Source organism: Crinia signifera, chromosome 5 (assembly GCF_055691185.1).
Source record: "Crinia signifera chromosome 5, ASM5569118v1, whole genome shotgun sequence".
Lineage (NCBI taxonomy): Eukaryota > Metazoa > Chordata > Amphibia > Anura > Myobatrachidae > Crinia > Crinia signifera.
In genome coordinates, this window is record NC_139221.1 from 247,163,272 (window position 1) to 247,185,482 (window position 22,211).

Here is a 22,211-nt window from a genome sequence, read left to right on the forward strand (position 1 = left end):
GGGCATTTAACATAGAAATCAGATATCTGGGTGCCTGTACAATTAAAAATCGGGTCCAATCGCGTCGCATCGCATGCAATATGATTGCATGCGATGCAACGCGATTTTTGGTTGTACAATGCCCTACGATGGAAATCGTGGGCGCCGGGATAATACACAAGTACCGTATTTTTTTACTATTGTTATTTACTATTGCATGTTTATATTTACTATTACTACTATTTACATTTTTTTTATAACCTTCGATATGTGTTAAAGCTTTGACTATCATATAGCAAAAAAATGCACCTTCACTCAAATACAGTCCCAAAACACGTGCCTTTAGAAATGCATGCTTTTGGTGACACCACACCCCTTTCAAAGTTAACAAATTGTTAATGTGCATCCATAATCAGGAGATTTTGGGCCTGGAGTTACAACTTAGAATTAATGGGCTTATGATGTTTCACTGCACAAAATGATTGTCTTCAACTAGACAGGTGGAAAGTATTTCCCACATCATTGGTCTTTATTAGGGTCCAGTGAATCCTTTTTCATAAATAATAGGAGATTATTAAAGCTTATTTTATTTTTATTTTTCAGAATCTGAGATTTTGGCTATTTTTAATAAGCCCAAGACCCAACAAAGGTACAGAAAATATTACACTGTGAACATCCCAATGAAAATTTCAAAGGATAAAAGTACCATTAATGGTCTGGAAGCAAATTGGTTGGAGCACATGACAGACCACTTCAGAAAAGGATGCTCTCTAGTGAATGCGGTCTTTTATCTTGGAATGGTAAATGGTATGGAATTTTACATATGACAAATACTCTATTTCATGCATTCAAGGTGTTTTATTGACATTCCCTGATAAAGTCAGCTGGAAGTAAATAGAAGAGGCAGAGTTTCAGTCCTCTAGAGCTGTCAGTATTTCCATGTGTTACCCTATTGTAGCTTATTGGGGCAGATTTAATAACATAGTGGTGTATTCAATGCTTTCTGTAACAGCTCGCAGGGTCAGTATTCAACTGACCCCCTGCACACGTCATCTCCCTCTCGCTAAGTTTTTGGAGCGAAGGGGAAATGGTGTATGTGGCCACTAAAACAGTGAGGCTCGCGGCTAAATGGCCACAAGCCTCGCTGTTTGGGGGAATCCTCGATGTCCCTTGGTGCGAGGGTTAAATGGCGATGATCGCTTGTTTTTGGCGATCCCCGCCATTTAACCCCCTCGCCAGCCTCATTGAATAAACCCCATAGATGATGGTGCTCCATCCAATCAGCTCCTAACTACAATTTTTCATTGACACATGACAAATAGGAGCTGATTGGCTGGAGCACCATTTATCATTGTGATGACAATATTTTCAATTATTGTTACATCTGCCACATAGTATGGTATGATGTAGAAAAATGAAGAATATTTGCATCAGGCAGGAAGGGACATGGGGTTCCCGATACACGTTGCAGCTAAGGACTGGAGTGTGCCATACAAAAGAGGAGGTCTGCCGCGCTGGTGTGCTGTTAAAGTACCTGGAGGAGGGTTTTCCAGAGAACCCAGGAGACCATTCTACAGGCGCTTTTACTCACCAACATCTGGTAAACTCCCATCTATACCGTTGCATGGTTTAGGAGTTTTATTTTTAAGTGTGTCATTATGGCCCTTATTCAGATCTGATCGCAGTACAAATTTTTGGGAAAATGGCCAAAATCATGTGCACTGCAGGTGGGGCAGATGTGACATCTATAGAGAGAGTTAGGTTTGTGTGAGTTATTTTGTTTCTGTGCAGGGTAAATACTGGCTGCATTATTTTTACACTGCAATTAAGATTTCAGTTTCAACACACCCCACCCAAATGTAACTCTGTAAGTCTCTGCACATGTTACATCTGCCCCACCTGCAGTGCACATGGTTTTGCCCATTTTCCAAACAAATTTGTACTGCACTCAGATCTGAATAAGGCCCATAATGACACAAGTTGGTTAACAGCAGAGGTACTGTAGACCTATAGCGGATCCGTATACAGCCGTCCAATATTATTACGTCTCATCAGTGCAAAATAAGAAACAATGGGGGAAATTGGAGAATGGGAGTTCTATTTCACATGGGATGTTGCTATGGGCAACCAATCAGATACTATCTATTAACTTCTGGAAGTTATTCAATAAATAAGAAGTAGATTCTGATTGGTTGCCCATAGCAACATCGCATGTGAAACAGAACTGCCATCTTGGTAAATTTCCAACAATGGCTTTTGTAGTATAGCACTTGCAATTAACCCACTCAAAGCTAAAAAGGTAGGGGAGGTGGGTTAAATGACCCCAAATGTTCTCAAAAGTATTTAAAGAAGCTGTCCCCCTATCTCTAGATAACAATGTTTATTTTGAATGAATCTGCAAAGAGAAGCCCAAATCCAGGCTTCCAGTGCAATGTACATGTGGTCACACATATGTGTGTGTGTGTGTGTGTGGGGGGGGGGGCTGGCAGGAAAAGCTATAAAGCATTTTTTTTCCTAGCCAGAATCATGGGGAGCTGAGTGTCTTGAGTAGCTGAGTAGCTACAGCCAACTGTCTAAGGTAAATTGCTGTATTACAAATATCTTTACTGTCGCTGCAGATTTATAAAGTGATCTTTATATGCTTATATGTACCCTTTTGAATGTAAGTTCGAGCAGGGCCTCTTAACCTCTCTTACACAAACTCTCTTTTGCTCCATACACCGTACAATCTCGGTTCTTGCCGCGCTGTTGTCCTGTTGCTTATCTTATGCTACCCATACAATTGTGCGATTGCATTCAACGCAATATCGGGTTCAATTTTCCTTAAAGCACACCTTTCGATAAGTCAAAAATGCTTTTTTTTTGGCGTAGAATTGTGCATTCAATCATGCAATTTATCGAATGCTGACAAAAACACACCAGATTATCGAACGGTCATGTGGCCACCCTGCATTAGCCTTGCCATGAAAACCCCCTCGCCAGCCGCATTGGATACACCCTATAGTGTTACAAGTCCATACATGCGATGCACAGCGGGGTGACACAATACCATGCATGCGATGTACAGTGGGGTGACACGAGGCCACGCATGGTATCCAGTGTTGTGACACAAGGCTATACATGCGATGCATAGTGAGTGACCCAAGGTCATGTATAGGAAGCACAGAGGGGTGACACAAGGCCATGCATGTAATGCACAGTGTGGTGTCACAAGGCCATGCTTGGGATGCACAGTGCGGTGGCACAAGGCCATGCTTGTGATGGACTGCAGGGTGACACAAGGCAATGCATGGGATGCACAGTGGGGTGACACAAGGCCATGCATGTGGCGTACTGCAGGGTGACACAAGGCCATGTATGGGATGCACAGTGCGGTGGCACAAGGCCAATGCATGTGATGGACTGCAGGGTGACACAAGGCCATATATGTGATGCACAGTGGGGTGACACAAGGCCATGCATGTGATGGACTGCAGGGTGACACAGGGCCATGCATGGGATGCACAGTGGGGTGACACAAGGCCATGTCTGGCTCCTCACACCGTCAAAGATGTATTACTCATTTTCTTTGTGTGTTCTTGAGTGCTCTTTATATTCAGTCATTTCTTCTTACATTTGCAGTAATCATTCTAATGTTCTGAGCTGATTCATTGTATCAGTAAATTAACATACACATATCCAATTTCTGAATATAATAGAATTTTTTTACAGAAGTCATTTTGCTTTTGCTGCCTTTCAGAGGACATTTACTAAAGCACTATCATTGCTATGGTTTTTGTGTGTGTGGGGGGGTTTATGTGTTTTTTACTACTTAGGACAAGGCGAGACATTCAGCTTTCCCTTACAAAATACGCAGATGACAGAATAATAATTTCAATTTCCACACAGCTGCTTTTTTTTTAAATACAAGTTCTAATCATGCATTTCTTTTTTTTTGTATCATCAGCATGATTATGATATTGTGTTGGACCTAACAATGGCATTATGTAAATTAGGCATGTTAACCCCCTCCGTGCCCAGAGCTTAAGTCAGTGCAATTCTGCCACAGAGAACAGAGGTCTGGAACACAGACGCAATATGCTCCCTCATTGTGGGGTCCAGCCGTGCTGTGCAGGAGAAATAAGATTAGACACATGAGTAAAAATTATTAACTGTAATAAGTGTTAGAAGACTAAGCTTGTATGACAGAATTGTGGCACCATTACACCTCACAGCTTGAAAATTGATTTTGGGATTGTGACAGAAAAAACAGCATGTGTTTGCTTGTAATGCAGCTGACAGGTTTTACATGGTACATTAAATATAGCATATAAGTGAGAACAGCCAGTGAAATTCACCTCACATAGATTATTATTTTCCCCTAAGTTTGTCAGCGCAGTACAGTGTGAGACAGTCATGTCTGATCATGATCATTTTTTAATGTTTATCCTACAAAAAAAAAAATTCTGTTCACAAAGAGACTGATACATGGTTTAACTTCAGTGCATCAGAAGAAAATAACAATAGTAAGGTAAACAAAGAATTTGGGAGCCTTTTGCCCTAAAAACAAAAAAGAATTTCCAAAATATAAAACCCATATTTAGTACGTATTTTTATACAATTGTTCAGTTAATTGGAAGCTTCATTCATCAGATCAGCCAGTGCCCCAACTACTTGTATGGGGGGTCTTAAATTTAATTAAATATTAATGTGGCTAATTGATCTCCCGGGGGCGATTCAATTAGATATGCCGGCAATTATCAAGCATTTTTTTCAGGATCTACTGAGGTCTTGGAAGTAAATCCCCAATATGTGCAGTTGTTTTGTGTCCGCTATTTTAAAAACACATAGGGCTATTTCACACGCTTCGGCTCCTGCCGGGGCGGCGAAATCCTGCACGGCCCGGAAGCCTTGCCGCACACAGCAGTTAATAATGGACACAAATGTGTCCATTCACATGGGACGGCCACGGCCCAGCCGCCCGGTTGCAGCCGGATCCCACCACTGGAAGGGACGGCTGCCGGGATGTGGCCATCCCCTCCATTGTAAACTACTGTGTGCGGCACGGCTTCCTGGCCGTGTGGGATATCGCCGCCCGGCAGGAGCCGGAGCGTGTGAAATAGCCCATAGGTCTGGGAACTTATTCCGGATCCTATCTATTTTAAAATCTGGCGGGGTTTTCTTTTTTTGCAAGAAAAAATGGGATTTAAATTACTCTTTGTGTTTTAAATATCATATACTGTACCGTTGTCAATGCACCTCCACTATGGACACATTTAAGAGTGGACAGTTTACTGAAAATAAACATAAATAACAGCTAGGGCTGAAGGAGCAAAGAGGGTGGAGTGGAGCATTCTAGGTAGGTATGTCATATTTTAAATTGTGTTATCAAATTTCATCCACATGATGCTTTTATTGTAATCCTTCCGTGGGGAGAGTGGTGTCTTTTCTTTATGGTCTGAAAGAGATTGTTCATGTCTGAAACCTTCCAACGCTGAGGGTATTCAAGAAATTTATTTATGCAGCAACCACTCCATTAATACCTTCTTTGCTTTTGAAATCTCTTTATTGCCGAAAATTGTTAATGCATTTTTTTTGCTAGTTTTAATGAAATTAATAAAATGTCCATGAATAATATGGTAACTTAATGCATCATATGCTATTAATACCGGTTAAGATATAGGCATTACATCCTCGACTGTACTTCTTCATTCTATCTGTAGTAAAGTATTTTCTGGTATTCACCAGTTAATCACTAGGAAAGAGCGTAAGGGCAACCCCTCTTCTAAATATTTCAAAATAACCAGAAAAATGTACTGGGTCGAGGTCAGTAATGCGTATGCCATTTACAATTAATATGTCCAATGTCAGGAGGGAGTTAATAACCTTTGTGATCTGCTTTCACCTCCTTCCTTCCCATAATCCTTCTCCGGTTGACTCCAGGGCCTTCCACCCTCCCGCACCCACTTCAGTGTCTCCCCTCCCTCCTCACCTCCCACTTTATATGTTCATCCATTCTTCCCCTCCCTCCTTTGTACTCCCCTTTGTCAGCTCCACTTTGTCCTGACCTCCCCCCATTTCCAACTTTGTTCAGATTAATATGTACCCTGTAAAATCTGCCCCGTGATCCACAGTATTGCATGGTTGTATATATTCCTGTGACTGGTCACTAGTGGGCACATTTGCAATGCAGCCGCAGGGGTGACCCATTTGCGGGTAAACTGGTGGCAGCCACAACTGTAGATAGATAAATATCTCCTTCATCAGGTAGGTGGTGAATCTGAGATTTAGAAGTGCTGGCATGCAGAACATACTTTATTTTAATCGGTTCCCATGAATGGGTGGTTAGGGGCCCTGTCAGGGCCATGTTAAGCCTTCATGTAACCCATGGTACTCAGGACAGAAATACCCTCCTCCTATTGTTACCCTCCTCCTATTGTTACAGACAACCCCTCCCTGTGCCATCTGCGTGGGGTTATATTGGGTGGTAATGATCAAGCAATAACTATAAAGGGTCCACAACATTTGAAAGAAAGAACTCCCCTCTGATAACTTAATATGTTGATTTCCCAGGTTTGAAAAATCATAAATCCTCTCACGACTTGTTCTCTATTGTCTAAGTATGCCTACCAATATCAACATCTGCAGCCATAAATTAATTTTAATTACATTGTCTGAATGAGGTGCTACAGTGATAGTGCACATTTCCGATATACATCTCTGGCTCTTCTGTTACAATAACATGAAATAATATGCCACATCACAATCTACTCAGAGCTGTAAGTGATACAATAATGTTGTTATGACTAATATCAGGAAATAAATGAGTTTTTAGTAATGAATTAGCTAGATGTTCCAAACATGTACATTTAAAGATTATATCTGAAACAGGAAATTAGATGTAATGAGCCTGTAGAAATATTCTGTGACTTCATTACTTTTCTCAAAAGGAGACATTTCCTCTGCTGCTTAATGGAATCCTTAATAAGATTGTATTTTGCGTTAGTCCTTAATAAGATTGGACTTCATCAAAAATATCTGAGTAAGTGTATTCAACCACAAAGCATATAAATAGCAAATATTGCAGACAAAGATGTGACAATGTCTGTGTTAAGAAACATCTTACTCTAATAACCAAGGGACATTTCACCTCCTTTGAACATGTGCTCATTGCTATACAGGAAGCAGCCATTTTGTTGGCTCAACCAATATGCAGGCTCAATTTATTAGAAACCTGTCTCATATGAGTCCTATGGAATAAATAGCATTATCTTATTTGTGTGCACTTTGAAGATAAATGTTTTCTATATTAGCCATAAAGAGCTCTTTCTTTTAATTTATTTTCAATCATAATTGTGTCAGATTTAAGCCTGAGTCTTACATTATACACAGTAGCCAATTATACCGCTTTCATATCGCAAAATGCAGGGTCACACCTGGACTTTAAAAATGGTTCAGTCCCATTGCGACCTGCATTTTGCTTTCCCAGGCCCCTTCAGCGACCTGATGTCACTGATGTCATGCGGTGGTTGGGGAGAGCATAATCGGGGAGGGGGGAGGCAGCGATTGGAGCTGGCTCTTCTCCAAGCACTGCCTCCTCCATCAGTGTACTTGGTTAACCCTTTCACACTGCAAAGCAACCTGGCAATGAACCATTTAGAACCCTGCTTTTTTACCGGTTTGTAATGCTGGATTGCTCCCGGGTTGCTGGACCCGGTAAGCCCTTTCAGATAACACCTATTATGGAGTCAAACCGGCAACAAACTGACATTTACCTGGTAATTAGGTGTGATCTGAAAGGGGTATAACTAACTAGTATTTAATAGTACTAAAATAATGACACAGCCAAAAAAATGGCATTAAAATGGTCAACCCTTCAGTTCAAAACATCAATAAATAAATATGGTGGCAGAAGGAAATAAGGGCCAGCTAGTCCGTGCCATTACATATTACACTATCAGAAGTCCACAACAAAATCTTGCTAGGCCCATTTCCTATTTCAGACAGCAAATACAAGGCTCTAACCCTAGCATAAGTACACCAAATTGAGCCTGGCTTGCCAGCCAGTGCCATTGACTACAGTAGGGCAGATCAGCCTAAATGGTGTATTGTAAACAAGAGCTCACATACTGTACAAAGCAAGGCAATAGCCAATGGACTGCTCTTTTTCCCCCAGTACGAAGAAGATGATAGCCCACAAAAGTCAAATAGAAAATGATGAAGAGTGGAAGGGGAACACACAAAAATGGCAGGTCCCTAACAGAACATAGTTTAAATATCCTGATACCCCACCATAAACATTCCCCCTGTAACACTACATTGGCTAAACAGCCTAAAAGCTTTTAACCCTACAAGTCCTTCTATATAATGTGCTCACTCTTCCACTCCCTAGGGGTTCATGTTCCCTTCTGATCATTCAAACACTCGCTCATCCAAATCTGTAATGTAATATATGAGCAGAACTCATTCTTTTTAAAGAACCTTACTTTTGTTTTCGCTAATGTTAAATAGTTGGCAGATTTTGATTTTAGGCTTTACCAAGAACTTGCATGTAAGTTGGATATACAAACTGTATATGTACTTTTATATAGATGCAGAATACTCCAAGCCCCTCCAACAATGACTAGTCACCTGACAGCCTCTTCCAGTTGTACCCAATTGGATACATGTCGCAGCTCAACCCTCCCATTTTGGCCATCCACATGAACCTGGCTTATTCCTCCCATTCTGGCCAGACACTCAATAGGGTGTGCTGTTTTAATTAGATTCAGATTTACTCGGTTCTTGATAAAGGTCAGCTAGACCGAAACGCGTAGATCCTGTCAGAGGAAAGTGAGCAGCCACACTCCTGGATGTATGTATGTTTTTACTCATGTTTTAAAGTCTTTTTGGATCCTATTGGACATTTTGGTTTTGTTTTGTTTCATGTCCGCATGGTCTGTTCATGGGACATATGTAAAATATTTTTTGTATGTATTTAACTTTGCGGAGGATTTTTTATCCAATCGAATCTCTGGCTCGATTCCTGCTAAACCTCATTGATTGATTATCAATAGGAAAAGAAACCGCTACGGGCTTTTGCCCCCCTCTATAAGGGGTGATTAAGGTACGCCATTATTGTTTGGCGAATAGACCTGTTGCATAAGACATAAATTGCGATACCCAATTACATGGGTCAAAAACCTTTTATGTTTTATATATCTTGAAATATCGGAGTTGCCGGGCCAACAGACACACATCTGGTTCTCACAAGCATCTCACCTGTCACACCAGCATAAAGAAACCTTTATAGGTTTGAAAACCCCAAAACACACCGTGAGTAGGGTGAGTAGGGGTACGCTTTCACGAAATTCAGTATAAAGAAACCTTTTTATGTGTATTCTATCTGATTAAAATGTAGGTGAGGTACGCTGTCAAGATATACCATTTTTGTACAGCCCCCCACTTACTCAATTAAAAAGTCACTTTGCTATCTGAGACACCATTTCTCCTTTTTTTGAGCACGTGTGAAATTACGTCACAAATGAGAATATGCTCACTGATGCTGAGAGGCTGAGCTCCCCGAGATTGTGCCTAAAGAAACCTTTATAAGAGGGATAACATTTAAAATCAACGTGAGTTTTGGTACGCCTTGCGGAACTCAACTTATCTCAGCATTTATGATACCACTCACTGGAGTGTTTATAATAAACCACACACACGGATTTTAATTATTGTTTATTCTTTTGTCTTTTCACGAATTAATACGGCCTGACAACCAATATTCACTTGAGATCCACCTCATCTCACGAAAAGAGGAGTCTGAAAGAATAACTTCAAGTATTTCTTTATTTGCGCCATTGTATCTATATCCCATTCTTTTCCATATCTGTATTTCGAAGTAAAGGTGTACCTTCAGGGATTGTGATTCAAGGCAACACTGCGCCACGTACCTACTGTCACTTGTTCTTGCAGGTCTGAATTAGGCCCATTGTCTCTGGAACCCCTCCTGTGTAGTGTGGTTGCTATATTATACAAAATTGCAGCCATATTTACATTACTTAATAAGTCAATTAATAACATTCCGATTACATATTTTTGTATCAAATTACATTTATTATTGTAATTTTGCATTTGTGCTTGTGTTTAATTGTACTTTACATGATAAATGCTACTAGCGATCACACAATTCATTACGGTATTTTATTGTGGACAAATAGTTTTATGTTACTTTTAGCATTTATTCTTAACAGTCAAACTACTTTGCCTACTGTAAATCAAATACTTTGCAAAACTTTTCTCCTTTTGTTACTCTAGCGCATATTATACTACCAGAGTTGTCCACAAATTGAGGTGCTTCCAGGTCAGCATGCAAATATTAAGTTCTATCTTTATTTTTTAAACATTTTATGCATTTGCTTTTGATGTACCCACTTTCACATCCCTAAATATCTACGGTTAAGGGTCTTGTTATTATAACTGGACTAACTTTGTCGTGCTCCTGGCTACATTTGTTTAAAATAAATATTTACCACTAAACATTTCTTATGTGTACTTTCTCCGTGATGCCAATAATTCAATAGGCAGTATTCAATGCTCCCGATTCACAATTTTTTTTCGGCGAAACGGGCTGTTTTCACTCCTTGCGGTGAATCTTTTTCACTGAAAATATGATCAATGTTCACTGTTCGCCGAAACAGTGAATGCCGGCCAGTTCTCCGTTTCATGCTCCCTGCAATACGCTGGTGTATTTCAATGGGGTTTTCACTGGGATTCGCCGAGAGTGTATTCAATGCTAGGATGGAGAACTGCTTTCAGCATGACTTTCGCCATGATTCACCGTTTTGCATTCAAGATCTTTTTAAAGTTTTTTAAAGGTGAACTGGAATATGATCTTTTAAAATAAAGTTTTTTTCATTACTCATTACATATGCGCGAGTGGGACCAGTGAAGCGGCTCCCTACCAGTGTCCCCTGACAGCTCTCCGGGGGGGGCAGCTTCTGCTGCCTGTGTCCCCGGGAGCCCTCCTTCTCCCCCACAAATTCTGGGGTAGGCAGGGAGGCTTACATCTCTCTGCCTGCCGTCATCCCCGGCTCTCCGCAGGGGTTAAAATTCACCGTCAGGGGCAGTGAGCACATAGTGTAACTTGTCATTGAATCCTGCCCAATGAGGGAATTCATTCAGTCACGGTAAAAGTTTTGTTTACTGCAGCTTAAATTAATGTGGCTATAATTACACTGAGCATAGCTTTTGATTAATGCTCAGCCCAATTATAAAAAGTGTGTATAAAATTGAAAAAAAATCATACAAGGCAAGTATTTTCCAGAAAATGAATGCAGTCTTGATCAATTTTATTGTACATTTTATAGAATATCAAACCCAAATTGATGTCATTATTATCCAAATTAAGCTGATTAAAAAAAATTATTATAAGGAAGACCTAAGGGTTCGGAGCCACCATTTTTACCTTAAAATAGGGATTTTCACAATTTTTTTCCTGCTCTGGGGCCGTGAGAAAACATCTCTTACAGTAATTTTCATGACAAAGTGTATCACAAAAAACTCACAGCCAGTTGTGTTTAGTTGCATTTAGCTGTGTTAACCCCTAAAAAATGGGTTAACGCATCTAAAGGAATTCCACCAATGTGTACAGATGATAGGATTGCTTTCAAATAATTGAATTGTAAGGTATTGTCTTATTTGTAGAAAACAATGACTTTCCATTATAAGAAAGTTTTCTATGCATGCAGTAAACAAATGATCACTTTAGGAGGAATTAATGTATCAGCAAAGCCTGAGATTGTCCAATGTTAAGGGGCCTACATGCGTAGCGAGTTGCTGACGCTCAGCAAGATTGTTCAGCAAACAGTGATGTGTCAATGCTGTGTGCTGCGCGATCTGTCAGGGCCAGTGTTTTCTGGTGAACACTGGCCATGCCCAGCGATTAACCCTTTCAAGTCTAATGTCTAGTCAGGCTCAACAGCCCTAGGGCTACAGGATTTCTAATGGAGGGTTTCCAGATGGGACAATAATAGTATAATGTGTATGTATGTGTATCCTTACACATACAGAAACTGTGCATAGACACTTTAGCATCTGTGCTCCCACCTGCTGCTGCTGAGCTGCTGAACTTCCGGGGTCCCGCAGTCCCTGCTGCCCTCCCCCCCACCGCTGCCAAGTGACTGACAGCCACTACAGGAGATCCTGCAACTTTTGTTGTCCCATTGCCGCTATTTCTTTCAAGTTTCCGCTGCATGCTCAGTGCCTGCCTCTCTAGCACAGAGACGCAGGCATTTGACGAGCTGCTTGTTTCTCTACAACATTTAATGTAGACAATTCATTTAAATATTTAAACCAGACTGTTCGAATTGCAACAAAAATTGGACTGCAAAGAGTGAAGAGATTAATATCCAGCATGCTGAATATTAATCGCTGGGTGATAGTGATGGGCGGGGCCACGCATTGTTATGTTATGCACCTACACACAGAGCGATGTGTGATTTGAGAAAATGCCCCAAATTGCTATGTCGGTACTTGTTTCCTAGCACGGCCACAACGATCATAATCGCGGTCATCGGGGGTAAAATCGGGGCCATCGCGGGCATCGCATGCGCAAAAAAATCGGGTGCAATGGGCCAGACGCGATGCCCGCGATTTCCCTATAGAGAACAATGTTAAATGCCTCAATTTACCCGCGATGACCACGATTTCCCATAGGAAACAATGTGAAATGGCTCAATTTACCCAAATTATCATAGGAACAATGGTAAATGGGCCAAAAACACCCCTGAACATTGAAATGTCCCCCCAAAAGTAGTTTACGCCACCACATGATCAACGTGAACCCGAAGCGTGGCGAGCGCAGCGAGCCCGCGAGGGGCGGCGGTACGCGTCCTCCGACCTTTTCATACCCCTACTATCCACTAGGGCGTGGAGTGAGAATAGAATAGTGTGGCGAGCGCAGCGAGCCCCGCGAGGGGACGCGGATACCTGTGAAGCCCGCGAAGGGACGCGTTTACCTGTGAAGGTATCCGCGTCCCCTTGCGGGGCTCGCTGCGCTCGCCACGCTTCGGGCTCGGTGGCTCGCTGCGCTCGCCACACTATTCTATTCTCACTCCACGCCCTAGTGGATAGTGGGGGTATGAAAAGGTCGGAGGACGCGTACCGCCGCCCCTCGCGGACTCGCTGCGCTCGCCACACTTCGGGTTCACGTTCATCGCGGGGTGGCGTGAACTACTTTTGGGGGGACATTTCACTGGTCAGGGGGGTTTTTTGGGCTTTCTGGCCCATTTACCATTCTTCCCTATGATGATTTGGGTAAATTGACCCATTTAACATTGTTTCCTATGGGAAATCGGGGTCATCGCGGGTAAATTGAGGCATTTAACATTGTTCCCTATGGGGAAATCGCGACCATCGTGGGTGGACCATTTAAGCATTTTTAGGCGCACACGATGCGACCGACCCGATTTTTCACTGTTTTCAATGCATTTCAATGGAAAAATCGGGGGCATCGCGTCGGTCGCGTCGCAGGCCACTAAAATTACCCCCGATGGCCAAGATTTGTGGCCGTGCTAGGAAACAAGTACCGCTATGTCTGTGTGTTTTATGCTTAACTTGAAAATCTTCAGCTTATATTTAGTAGAAGTACATTGTGTACAGATTCAGCCATCGCCTGGGTGCCCACACTGTGCGGGCAGGCAAGTTTTATTTTCCCCAGCTGTTTGTAATACTAAATTCACATTGGCTTATGTTTTAATAATATCTTATTTGTCTTTGGCTATTATTTCTTTCGTACCTTTTCTTCATTTTTAAATGTTTGTTCTAGCTTATTCCGTTCTAGTGAGTTATTGAGAGAATAGACACTTTCTGTAGAGCATCACAAGGCCTTGGAGCTCTTTGAATTAGCAAGAATGAATGCATTATTAATATGGTGGTCACTAGGTGTATGCTTGACTACCTTTCCTAAATGTGATAGTAACAGCACACACATTACCAAGACCATCATTTAAAAAATTCTGTGCGCAGTAGATACTGTATGTTGCCTTTATTAAACCTATACTTTACTGCCTCCAGACTGTGCGGACACGCAGCACATATAGGGGTCTGTAGAGCTGAGGGAAGATCCGTTTCCGATGTTGCCTCTTCAGTAGAACTTGAGCAGCGTGAATATAGTGAGATACACCATATACAGTCTACATACAGCCATATTATTTCATTCATTAACGAGCAAAATCAAACCTGTTATTTTATTTATCAAGTCTACAGACCACCGAGATGTGTATATTGCAAGAGATTTGTTTTTGGTAAATGTAGCTGCATATGACCTCTATATGGTTTGGGAAAGCAAGATTTCCCCCATATTAGTATATTTAAAAATAGTTTAATAAAATTGCTTGGCAGACAGACTTCAACTGGTCCAGCTCCCACTGATCAGCACTGACCTTCATCCCTGCCATCCGTTGCTAGACTATGCACTGGGCAGTCACTTGGGACAGACACCTACCTTATTAAATATTAATGTATGTTTACTTTCATTTGCCTTTGCACCTGCTCTTTCACAAATTTTAACAGGCTCAAGAGTTACCTCAGTGTGAGTGCACCACATCTATAAACATGAAGCTTAAGATGACCACATGAGCAGACTAAAACCATTGCATTTAGATGAGGTACTTTAACCCTGTCATTTCCACAAATATAAACGTGAAAAACAAGTCTCTATCTCTTTGTCATTGTCAGAAAAGGGATGCTATGTATCATGTTTGTTGCAGAACTGTATAATTCTCTAGTTACATACTAATTATTGCTAATTTTGCTGGGACCTGCAGATGTGTACTTCCTGGTGTAGCCTCCACAAGTAATAAGTTGCGGCACACAGGACACATGAGAGTCTGAAGCTCCGGTGCAACTACAGCTGTATCTGCATGCCAAATGCTACATTACAATGTTCTCCAGTCTATTATATGCAGCAGGACTGTATTCTGCGTGCGACTACAATATTTGCATACAAAATGCTACAATACAATGTTTCCAGTTATTATATGCAGCAGGACTATATTCTGTGTGCGACTACAGTATCTGCATACAAAATGCTATGGTACAATGTTTTCCAGGTAAAGTTCATATTTTTTTAGAAAAACAGCTGCAGTCACACACAGAATATAGGCATACTGCATATCATTTTAATCAGCAAAGTCTGCTTGTGCATGCCATCACACAGTGATGAGAATAAGATGCATTTTCAGGGGGAAAAATGCAAGTAAAGATGTTAGTAAACACTCTGAAGGCTAGGCGCTACAAGAAGGGGTGTTTTACGTAACTCCGGCAATGATGAGAAAGGACACATTTGTAGTAGACCTTTATGCAGTTTCTTACACTTCATTACCTCCTTATCTGTTGGCAGTAAATTACAGGTCTTTACTAGAATTGTGGAAAGCGGTGATGAACAATGGCCCATTGGTTCACTGACTTCATAGCAACAAGCATTTGCACTTCTTTTTAATATTATGCCATTTTTCCACTGTTACCGTCTGCATTTTGTTATGTTCATCGCTCCATTAAACCCCCTTTACCAATCACATGGTTAGCCTTTATCATGTGACACCAGTGGGTAATTTAAATGTATAACTGAAACAGCATTGTTTAGGCAAAGTCCTTTTGTACTGCTGTGATATTTTCATATTACTTTTCTGGTAGTAGGCAGTATTCGATGCTCCCGATTCACAGTTTTTTCGGAGAATCGGGCTGTTTTCGCTCCTTGCGGTGAATCTATTTCTGCAAATTTGCAAATGAGTGATCAGGTCTGAATCAGGCCAATAGGGGGTGAATCGGTCCTCATCGGTTCTCTGCTAATTTGCGGAGACCTGCGATTAGGTAATCACCGCACAGCCAGAGTGAAATCCCACCCTGTGCAAACCTGCAAAACAATGTACACGGCTTGAAAAAATGACACCAAATTGTGATTAGCAGCAAATCTGTACACAAGACGCTCACCATAGATTATTTTTTTCCACTATGTGCAGTTGGTGAGTAGCCCAGGACTGTGGCTGTGATAGAAACAGGCTGATCGGAGCTGGAGCTGACATCACACAACTTCTCTTCAAACACCTGGGCACGCTTGTGTTTTCCCTGTTACCACCCCCAAACTCCAACTTTCTGTAAATCATCTTGCGTACGGCTAGAGATTTTTAAAAAAAATGCTCGATATCTCTGTAGGAAAGCCTCTCGCATGCAGGGACAGATACAGGGGGAGCTGCGCCCGGGCTGATGGATGCCCAGCCGGGAGCCTGCTGACAGTCTGCTGGGCTCCGAGTGGGGTGCCAGTCAGCATCTGCTGCTGGCTGCTCAACCTCTCTCTGCCAGAGTTCTAGTACAGGGGAAGTGGAATGTTCCTTTTCCCCTGGTTTAGAGTCACACAGAAGTGTGACCGGCAGAACCTTTTCATGGGTAACATGGCGATTGGACGCTGCTGCTGAGGACAGGCGGAAGCTGCTGCCACCACTGCTGGGGTTAGGGCACTGCTGATGCTGGGGGTAGGAGCCGATACTGCTGGGTTAGTTTTTCACGCAAAACAGTAATGTGATTGGAGGCGCAAGGCGGTTGGCTGGTACCCGATGAGTATGGGCGGCTGTCACCGGCTGCTGGGGCAGGTCTGGCAGAGCGTACTGTGTGTGTACATGATGCCTATGGCTGTGTTTATAGGCAGTTGTTACGTATAGGGAAGGCAGTAACATTGGCAGCTGCTCCTGGGAGAGACTGGATAAACCTTTTTGCTGTATGTCTGGGCTGTCACAAATGTACATCTACAGTATGCAAAACATATTTGTCAGATACATATCTGACTGTTGGGCTTATTTACGACGAAGCGGGAAATCAGAGATTTTATGTTCCTTATTTTGTATGGTCGTTTAGCCCACCGCCTTCCAAGCTGCCACCACCAGGCCGGAGACAACTTATTATGTCCAGTTGTTCCTGAGATTCCATGTTCCTTTACATTAACTGCCATAAATTAGCAATGTATTCACTGAGAAATTAACACAATTACTATTCGTAATTGCTGCGTTCCCATCTCCACAATATTGCTTTAGCACACTACAAAGGAGCTGTGATAGATGAGTTAGGACTGGAAAGTCTAGATCCGCCATTGCTCACATGCATACTACAAGCCATACGCATGCGCCATCTTAAAATATTGCTGGGCCTGCGAACTTGCAGCCGCATACCTGGGGACAGTTGGGGGAGAGCTGGAGATCACTGCTGCTCCGCTCTTCATAGCAGCCGGTGATCTCTTCAGTGCAGGGTGGAGGTAGGGGGCCGGGGGCTGCCCAGCTGCTAGGAAAGCACTGGTCACACCCCCAAAAATCATGAAACGGGATTATGGCACTAGGCCATGCCCCATCAACATGAAGCCACACCCACACAATCAGTAGCCCCACCCCTTTTTGGTCAGCGCAGCTTCGGTGCGGCAAATCCCGAATCCTGACCTCATAATTTTGGGAGGTATGCAGCCATGCAATCAGGTCTGAATACCCCCCCCCCCCAGTGCATTAACATAGAGAGCCATGTGCTTCTTGCTGATATGTCCTGTGAAATATACTACAGAGACACGCTTTACACTTGCCTGATCATGCTAAGTTATAGTGACACAGGGTGATACGGTACGGTTCCTCATATCTGGCAAAAGATGGTAAATACTGAATATAAAGTATCAGGGTTTTTTTTCACCCTCCACAGCTTCATATTTTCAGCAGACTTTAATTCAAAAGACACAAGGCAGCTAGTGCTTAGTAGACAGTAAAATGTGAATTTATACTCTTCTTGTAAATCAAAATAGAGAACATTAATGTGGCATTTAGCCAACAGAAAGGCATTAAATATTTATGGCCACCAGTGAGAACAGCTTTTTGTGCACAGTAGGGCAGCATCTTTACCTTAATAAAAAATGTAGTGGCATTGGACCAAATTAAGAAACAAAATATGTGAGATTGGGATTTAATATTGAAGCTCCAGCAACTGTAATAGAGGTGCATGAGGAAGGCAGGTGGAGACAGCAGATGAGCAGAATGAGAGATGTCTTCAGCTGCTGGCTAGTTTGTCTGACATGTTTTTAATGAGACGGCATAGTCTGCCTGCTGTTCAGAACGTATTCTTAAGGAACTGGTGAAGTCCATGAGAGCCCAAGTATTAGCAGCTGACTGTACATCATATAAATGTGTGGAACCAATCACAGTCACAATCGCTCATGCTAGAAAGAATGTCAACACTCAATTTTTCACAATATTTTTCTATAAGGTTTTCTTCAGTTTAGTTGTCTCACAAAATGAATTATTGCTGGCAGAAACAGAACTGTTTCATTGGAAAATGTATTTGATTATGCAAATACATTATGTTACTGACATAGGTGAGTGCTAATCTCTACATTAATAATAATATAAAAAAAAATGTCAGCCAGTCATATTGTTGCATAAGATCCCCCCCCCCCAAAAAAAAAAAAATGGGAGGGGCCGTACTTTTCAAATGTCAAAGTATTTCTGTACACAAGATCTATTGTACAGCTTGTATTATTTATTTATTTATTAACAGTTTCTCTTCTCTGTAGCGCAGCATATTCCGTTGCGCTTTACAAAAGGAGACAGTGATACAACAAACAGGGTATTTACAGACAGTCAAAGGTAGGACAGCCCTGCTCTCAAGATTACACACAGACGTTGTCTTGTGTACGGGGACTTCCACCTCCAGTATATCACATCTGTTGCTGACGTAGAAAAGCCAGAACATCAGTTACTCACCAGATGCACCATCGTACCCTGTGCTGTCTCAGGTTGTGAGTCTCCGCCATGACACCGGGGCATCTCCAACTGCTTACAAATTCTCAATCGTATACCAAGATGACCAAAAATCATCGAATACATTTTTAGGAATCAGTAAGCACCCATGTGTATCAATTGACTGGCTCTAGCAAATAATCCAACTAATTAAGTAGCAATGTATTATTTGGGTGCACAGTCTGGAACATGACCCCCTAGCGGAGAGGGAGGGGCCCTCCTGCAGTTGAGCCCACCAAGGTATTTCCGCTGTGCCCATGTGCAAGTCTAACCCTTTATATGCTGTATATGAAAGTTCATGTATCCAGCTTACGTTATTACTATTTGTTGTTTTTTTAGTTTGCTCCACTTTAGGAATGAAACATCCCTAACCCATGGACAAGAGTCCTTAACCATCATAGCATTCCATCAACATGGAAAAATATGTCCTGGAAAAATGATTACAAACATGGTTTACCACTTGGGAAATATGATGTATTGTCCCAATAAATGAGGAGAACCAGCTGTAAATTGAAGACAGAAGTCCTGACACATCCCCTCTGCTGCGATGTAAAGATTTAATGGTGATGCATTACACAGCAGACTGAGCTTTGGGTATAAAAGGGCAACTTTAGGAAAATGTATCATAGGCGTATAACTTTAAAATAATTATATGTACAAATCAAAGAATCCCCTTTTCGTCAGTGAACTAGACAAACAATGACTGTTGTCTGAGTGAAAGATTTATGGGTTACATAAAGTGCATTCTGTCTGAAGAGCTCACATACGTAGACGTTCAGTCAACATACTCTAGGTCTCCGGTGTTCACAGATATTGAAAGTCTTAATTAAACGTCTTCGTTTTATAACTGTAGTGCTGCTCTTATCAGATGCTCAGATTTTGTGATGCCAACTTGTGTTGCTTTACGGTGGTGATAGACTACATAGTTTCCATTAATTCATTTGCATGAAAGTAGTCTTTGTGGTGAGACCTCTGTTTGAACCTTTAAGTTTAAATACAAAATCAGAAACAGCTGCAGGGTTTTTTATAAAAAAAAAAACCAATACTTATACAAACTAACATCATAATACAAGTATTTTTCAGATACTTTTATAATAGTATTTTTTTTAAAGTGTATTTCCCACCTTCCAAACCAGTGGCGTAAATACTGTAAGGCAGCCCCGGCAGCCGCTTGGGTGAGCAAGCGGCAGTGGGGTCTGTGTGAGCGCCGGCACCCGCTCGACGCACTGACATGCTGCTGCCTGCCACTGCCCACTGGCTGAGCACCGGAGGCGAGTCAGCCTCAACACGGGTGCAGCCATGGCAGAGATGACAAATCCCCCCCACTGATTCAATTGACTGTACACAGAGCTGGCTATTGGCTACTGTGTAAGGTGTAAGTATGGGTGGGCAGATGGGCGTGCTAGGGTGGCCTGGGATGCGTCGGAGACAAGGGAAGCAGCAGTGTCTGCTGGTCTCTCTCCCTCTATCCTGCTTCAGCTTCTCCATTATGCGTGTGACGTCAACATGTCACACGCTGGGGAAACAAGCTGGAGAGGAGCCGGGGGGGGCACAAACTTTTTGGCAGGGGGGAGCAAAATTTATAGTTACGCCACTGTTCCAAACTATTTACTTTCTTTACAAACCAATATATACCCTGAGTAAATTGAAATTATTGGGTGGCATTAGGTGAGATGCGTCTTACAATATCTCACCCACACTATAATCATCCTTTGATGTTACTGGCCCTGCTATGCTTTTCATGGACTAAGAAGTAGATTTACCTTTTTGCGTGGGCCTTTGTTCCATTCTGGTGAATGTAAGTATACTGTACTGTACTGTACTAGCTGGAATCATTCAGAAGTGATCATTTGTGTGCAAAATATCCAATGGTCCTGATGACCAATTGGATTTGCATAGGTATGCAGCTGCTTAACCTCCATACACACTAGCTGACACTGGCCGTGGTCGATATAGGTAATAATATCCTCCGTGGCTGTGGGTGGCACTGAATGTGTACACATTGAATTATATCGGTTAAATGATATTGTTCAGAGACATCAGCGGGATACGCTGAACATGCAGGTCATTTAGGAAAAGTGACCTGTATTTTCAGCAGATATCAATGGTCTTTAATGACGCATGAGAGCGTGCTTCATTAACTATATTAAGTGTACTCACTAGACCAGTGGTAACCAACCCTAGCCCTCGAGAGCTACCAACAGTTCACATTTTCCAGACAACCTAGCTGCTGCACAGCTGCACTCATTAATCACTGACACATTTTAAAAGATCCACAGATGGAGCTTATTAGCTCACTTGTGATTCTGTGAGGAGACCTGCAAAACATGCGCTGTTGGTAGCTCTCGAGGACTAGGGTTTACTACCCCAGCACTAGACGATATACTAACAGATATCATTCAGAAAGCCCTTTCTGAGTGATATCTGTTACTAAATCCTCTAGTGGGTATGGGGCTTTAGAGTTTACCAAAGCATATGTGTGGATTTGAGGTGGGCTGGTGGATAAGCATAAATAAGTTGCACAGGCCATTGGGAAGAGCTGGGCCAGAAACGGGAGCGCGCTAATGACTGTCGGAATCCCAACTGTCGGTGTGTTATACCACACCCACAGAAACAAGATTTTATTTTGCCCATTTTTTCCTCATCACAAAAGGACATAAGTGATATTCAGTTAGTAGTTGCAGGTCTTTTATTCTTATCTTATAATGGTACACAATGTGTGCCTCCTTTTTGCACTGTGAGGAGGGGGACTGAGCAAGGACCATGCATGGAACTCGTTAACGATCTGCTCCCTTGTCTGTGCACAGACATTAGAGGTAGTCAATAATGACCTTTTGGAGCATGCATTGGGCAAAGCATTCATACTGGGCGTGGGCGATACAATGATTGATATAGCTCAATATCGCTCATTCTATGGTCGAGTATACCGGGCTTTACATGTTTTTGCTTCTGGAGCTTTCCCTCTCTGTACTTCCCATATCTAGCTTGCAGAGGGGTCTCCTGAAAACATATAGTAGGATTGCTGCATGAAACCCAATGGGTTTTGTGATGCACATTGAGTGCACTCTGTACCAAATTATACTTAGATTAGCATTGATAAGTAAGGTTGTCTGACACATTATCAAATATAATGGACCTGATTCTGAGTCACAGGCGCTCCCTATTCAGCCATATTAAGCAATTCAAGCAAGCGAACATACACATATCTGCATATGAATAGTCAGACGCATCTTGGCCATTTCTCGACGTATGCAAAGTTGCGGTTTCTGGGCAGCAACTGGCATTAACACAGAAGGGATCTGTCTTGTGGCATTTTCTTTAGAGTTTTCTGGGTATGTGCCAGAGTTGTGTTCTAGTCTGAGACATATGCCAAGAGGATGCCTATTTCAGGTGATCATTGCACCTAGCACCTTGTCAAAGCTGTAAACTGAGAGAGCAAAACACGTCAGA

The 22,211-nt window shown here is 42.1% G+C and overlaps 1 protein-coding gene across 1 annotated transcript in view; it reads left to right on the top strand.

Moving 5' to 3' along the window:
* RFTN1 (raftlin, lipid raft linker 1) overlaps positions 1-22,211 on the top strand; it is a 308,799-nt gene that overhangs the window by 228,976 nt on the left and 57,612 nt on the right. The window contains exon 6 of the mRNA XM_083188794.1: positions 583-786. Coding sequence (XP_083044920.1) covers positions 583-786 — 204 coding nt within the window. The remainder of the gene's footprint in view (positions 1-582; positions 787-22,211) is intronic.